At 43.7% G+C, this 5,487-nt stretch overlaps 2 protein-coding genes across 2 annotated transcripts; one reads left to right on the forward strand and one right to left on the reverse strand.

Moving 5' to 3' along the window:
* Window positions 1–322: 322 nt before the first annotated feature.
* On the forward strand, window positions 323–2,747 carry LOC118756525 (afadin-like; the record flags this gene model as incomplete). The annotated part of the gene is given in 1 exon segment (XM_036491285.1): window positions 323–2,747. A coding segment is annotated over 1 exon segment (2,410 nt), but the record flags the coding sequence as incomplete, so codon positions are not given.
* A 1,641-nt stretch (window positions 2,748–4,388) lies between these two features.
* Window positions 4,389–5,396, reverse strand: LOC118756526. The gene has a single exon (XM_036491286.1). The coding sequence runs from the start codon at window positions 5,394–5,396 to the stop codon at window positions 4,389–4,391; it is 1,008 nt and encodes a 335-aa protein (XP_036347179.1).
* Between the last annotated feature and the right edge of the window lie 91 nt (window positions 5,397–5,487).

Here is a 5,487-nt window from a genome sequence, read left to right on the forward strand (position 1 = left end):
TACGTCGGATTGTTGAAGAGTGCTCTCAGAGAGCAGGTGTGTGAGTCATGGGTTCTACCTTCCTATTTTTTTATCATGTTTATAACAAAAGAAGGACTCAATGTAGACTCCTAAATTCTGAGCATTCAGAAATTGTTTGAAGGGTTGTATTATAGATTTTAAATACTCGTATTTTGACAAATTAGATGATAAATCCGTCGGTTGCTTTAATTATTCGACTGTGAATATTACTTTTATAATTGTTTAAACCACGTTATATATACATTTATTTAATACTGTTGAGATTAAACGTTGTCCTTTAATTTATTTTTTATTCATACAGACCACCAATGCAGTTACATTCAACAATGAATACGTACAATGGGAATTCTCACAACGGTCCAAATCCAATATCTTCAGCAAAAGGGACCGCGTCAATGCATCACCCTGCATTTGTATCACAACAACAGCAGCAACTGCACCATTCATCCATAACTTCCCCCTTGGGATCTAACATGCCGCCGACCCGTCCAACATCCGCCTATTATCATAGTGCCTCCAACGCCAATAGCAGCGGAGCAGCACCGACAAGCAATGATCAACTGCAACAGCACTTGGTCTCTCAACAACAACAATTTACACACCACTCACTTAACATGAGTGCTAGCAGTAGCAATTTGAATAGTGGCAACATGTCAGCGACAGCTCTGCAACAATACCAACAGCATCAACAACAACAGATTTTATCAAAAATGGCGCCACAATCCTCACTAACGATGGGAAACCGATCAAGGAGCACTCAGAATTTCAATCGCGACATGCAGAATCAACATAGTCTGCGCATGCAACAAATGATGGCGCCTTCAATGCCAAACATAAGTAGCGCATCCCAGCAGCAACACATGTCAGCTAGCCAGAGTATGCAGAATGTAAATATGAGCGGTGCGGACCCTACACTAGGGTACCAAAATGGCGCTGGAGGTGATGGTTATATACAGCAGCAACATTCACCTGCCGGGCAGACGTTTCGTCGCAATCCATTAAACGAGTTCATGTCTCAGGGCGGTGGCGATGGAACTCAACACTCTCCACATATAATGCTGCAGCAACAGCAAAACTTTATTTCGTTACCCCCGAAACCTGGTAGCTTGCAGAAAGTGTCACCTACGAAGCAGCAACAACAGACTCAGCATTTACCACCCACAGCTCCGAAGCCGCAGACGAATCGAATACAACAGCAGCAATTCATGCAGCATCAACAACAACAACATCAGCAAACTATGTACCAGCAGCATATTGAGGATAAGCCACCGCTACCACCGACGGCCACGCATCCGCTTTACAAACCGACGCAACAAATAACACCTGGTATGAATTATGTAGCCAGCACTTTAGACCCTCCGAAAGGTGGCTATGTGCCTGTATCCTCAACAGCACCATTACAAAACCAGAAAAACTTCTTAGGGACCAATCCTTGGGAGCGTGAAGAGCGCGAAAAGGAAGTGGAAATGCGGCGTGAACATGTGCGTCAATGGCGGGAGCAACAAATCGCCGATATTTCTTCCCTGCCACAAAGAACGCCACAGCAAGAAGAGCAACTCAAGACTCTTATACTGGAACGTGATTTTGAGCGGCGAGCTCAGGAGGCAGAAGAGCATGAAGATGAAAGTGAACCATCGTACGAAAAGGAGAGCGCACAAGAAGTATTCCGCCTTCAGACAAACAGCATACAAATGCCAGTGACTAACTTCAGACAAACAGAGATAAAAACCTCGTCTGTGTTAGATAATATTGGCGGAGGTACCAACAGCACGACCGGCTCTTTGGAGGAGTCGCCTTTGTCTTCGGCGCGCAGTTCAGCAGCTGTCGTATCGGATGCGGCGTCCGTGCTTCAGCAGCAGCAACCACCTCCTTTGCCAAGCAACCCACCGCCTGCGACAGGAGTGACCACGGCAGCAGCTACACAACCTAAAGGCATTTTGAAGAACAATCGCTACGATGGGGCCAGCGGCGCCGCACCATCCTCGCCATCCAAATCTCAAAAATCGACGAGCTTTGCTGATGATCGACACTTGCAATCCGAACACCCAATATCAAGTTTGGCCAAAAACTTGTCACATATATCAATCAGTAATTCCGTTTCAACTGGCATTTGCTCACCTACAACGCCTACTGTAGGTTCTTCAACACAGAATACAAGTGTCGACAGTTCAACTGTTCCACCGCCTCCCCCGCCAGAGCGCAATAGCTCTTATCTCGTTATGTCACAACAAAAATTACGCAACTCCTCCATCGGTCTTTTAAAAACAGCTACGAGCAATTCTGCTGATTTACTTAACCAGAACCAAAACTTGGGGAATAATTCGAATCTATTGAATAATAATGCCACCATAAATAATAATAATAACACCAATAGTTGTAGTTTAAATTCGTCCACGTCAGCAGGGACTCCTGCTGGCGCAACAATAAACAACAACATCACCACTAATAACGCGCAGTCCTTAACATTGGAACTATTACCATCCAGTTATATGGGCAACAGTAGTATGTTGCTACGAGATAACAAACGTGTTTCATTCCATAACGAAGAGAACAACTACATAGGGGCAGCTCAGTCGTATGGAACAACCGGAACAGGGTCATCTTCTGACATGTACTCCATGAATAGCGACTCCCAAATTCCTCTAGATCTGGATGCCATACTCGAGGATAGAAACGTAAGTTTATTAACGTATCGGACCGTGAATTTTTGAATTTCAAGTTCCTTTCTAAATTTTGATGATTGGGAAGATGTTGACGTGTATTGTGATGCCGTCTACTTCTTTATATATAGAATTCCAATATGCGCGGGTTTCTTAATACTTCTCATAGTTGATCGTGTTGCGGCGCAATAGTTTTTACGCCCAAAATCAAAAACGACTTGAACAATTAGTTTCAGACTTAATTTTATTTTCCTTTCTCCCTTATGAACTCTAAGCGAATACAAAACCTGATTTCAATAGGTTCAGCTTAAATAGTGCTTTTTGATACAGTTAGAAGTGGGTACATAAATATGCGAGAGAGATTATGTATTCAAATAAGTACTAAAATGAACTACATAGTTACAGCATGTGCATACATATATACATATGTATGTTAATAATTGTTACATATAACTACATACTTCGCATGGAATAGCGGATAATATTTACGTACATACATGCATATTTCAGCTTAGTAAATTCACTTACAGTGGGTCTAATACACCAATTCAATCAAGAAATTTAACTTTAAGAAATATTACAAATCATACAGAAGCAATACAATGAGCATACATGAATACGCAACATGCCGGCGCCCTTGATGTGCCCATAGAGACATCAACCAACTTTAATCAGCTTTCGGAACTATCGCTACCTTATGTATAGCGCGTCGAAGACAACCAATATTTGTTTTTACGTCAACCACTCTTACTGCTCCAGATGGATCGGCTATCGTCTTCACTACTCGACCCAGAAGCCACTGTTTTGGTGGTAAATTATCTTCTGAAATTAGGACCTAGCTGCCTTCTTCGATGTTTCGCATCTTCGCCGTCCACTTAGATTTTCGTTGCAATTCGAGTAAATACTCACGCGACCACCTTTTCCAAAAATGCTGTTGGATGGCGGTAAGTCGTCTCCAGCGATCTAAGAACTGAATGTTTTCATCTTCAATTGACGGCTCAGCAATGCCTATTAAAGGTCCACCAGTTAAGAAATGTGCTGGTGTCAGCGCTGCTTCATCATTTGGGTCATTTGACAAAGCTGTTAACGGCCGCGAGTTCAAAATCGCCTCAATTTCTGCCACCACCGTGCTAAGCTCCTCAAAAGTCAAATACGTTTGCCCTAGAATGCGAGTTAAATGATATTTTGCTGATTTGACCGCTGCCTCCCATAAGCCTCCAAAGTGAGGTGAACGGGGAGGTATGTGATGAAAGGTAATTTGGTTGGAATAGCAATACTTAGTAATTTCACCTTGAGTTTGTTGATCATTGAATGCCTTGCATAGATCCATAAGCTCACGCCGAGCACCAACAAAATTTGTGCCATTATCACAAAACAGCTTTGTGCATAAGCCCCCGCGCGCCACAAACCGTTTCAGTGCCGCGATGAACGCCTTCGAGGTTAGGTCTGAAACCACCTCCATATGTACCGCCTTTGTTGCGAAGCAAATAAACACCGCAATGTAACTCTTCGTAACACGCATTCCTCTTTGCTTGTATGTCGTTGCAATTGGGCCACAAAAATCAACACCTACCGTTGTAAAGGGTTTTGCGACAACTACCCGCTCGGTCGGCAGGTCACCCATAACCTGCTGCGCAAGAACTGGTCGACATCGAAAGCAATGCACACACCGCGTCGTCACGGATCGTACAACCTTTCTCGCATGCACTATTCAGAAGCGATCAGTGCTTCAGTTCCAACATGCTTATTTTCGATGTGCACAAAACGTACAAAGCTGCGTACGAAGCTGCTAACGCCAGGTAGCAATATTGGATATTTAACATCATATGGTAAATCGGAGTTTCGTAATCGACCCCCAACTCGCAGAACTTCCACCCCACAAGAGGCTTCAATGAATACGCAGAGGCTTCTCACTTTACTTGAAGCAGGTATCTCCCTGTTCTTTTTCAGTTCGCGGTATTCTGCGGCGAAGAAATGCTGTTGTAAACAGTATGCGATGCGAATCATTGCTTCATCTAATACTTCAGCCGTCAGTAGAGGAAGATTACCCTGCTCCCCTTTTATGCGACGTCCCACACAAAGACAATAAGCGACGATTCTTTGCGTTTGCCTGAAGTCGTTTCGTCCTTCTAACCAATGCAAGAAGTGGTTTGAATTTATTTCGGCTACCAGCAAGGTAGCACTTTTTCGCCTCTCTTCGTTAACCTGTACATCTTTGCCATGTCTTTTGTTCGCAGGCCATTCCGCGCATGGCTTCATAAGGAACGGTGAGCCTGTGAACCAAATTGAGTTCGATAATTCATCAGCATACGCACCTCTCGACACAATATCCGCTGGATTCTGCCCCGAAGGAACATGACGCCAAATAGCTTGCTTAGTTACTTCTTGAATAGACGACACTCTGTTGGCTACGAAAGTGGTCCACGTCGATGGATGAGCACTTAACCACTCTAAGACTATCTCCGAATCACTCCACAAATAAATCGCTTCCGACATCATCGGCAAATTCTCCACTGTCTTCACCATCAACAACGACAACAAGTGAGCCGCCATAAGCTCTAACCGCGGCAGTGATTTAGTCTTTAACGGAGCAATACGCGATTTGGCAGTCCATAACTGCACGTTTACGTTATCGAAATTATGGACACATCTAATATATACGCCGCAACCGTATGCTCGCTCAGATGCGTCAGCGAATCCATGAACCTCTTGCATATTTATTCGCGCTCAATATATAACGTGGCACTTTAATATTTCTTTGGATCAAATAATGTGGACATCTCTGCTAACACAACTCGTTTGGTGA

The sequence above is a fragment of the Rhagoletis pomonella genome, unplaced genomic scaffold, assembly GCF_013731165.1.
Source record: "Rhagoletis pomonella isolate Grant_MI unplaced genomic scaffold, Rhpom_1.0 Rhpom_scaffold_10739, whole genome shotgun sequence".
In the NCBI taxonomy this organism is placed as follows: domain Eukaryota; kingdom Metazoa; phylum Arthropoda; class Insecta; order Diptera; family Tephritidae; genus Rhagoletis; species Rhagoletis pomonella.

Coding starts and splice junctions, on each gene's coding strand:
- LOC118756526 (XM_036491286.1), bottom strand. CDS start 5,396: ATGCAAGAGGTTCATGGATTCGCTGACGCATCTGAGCGAGCATACGGT.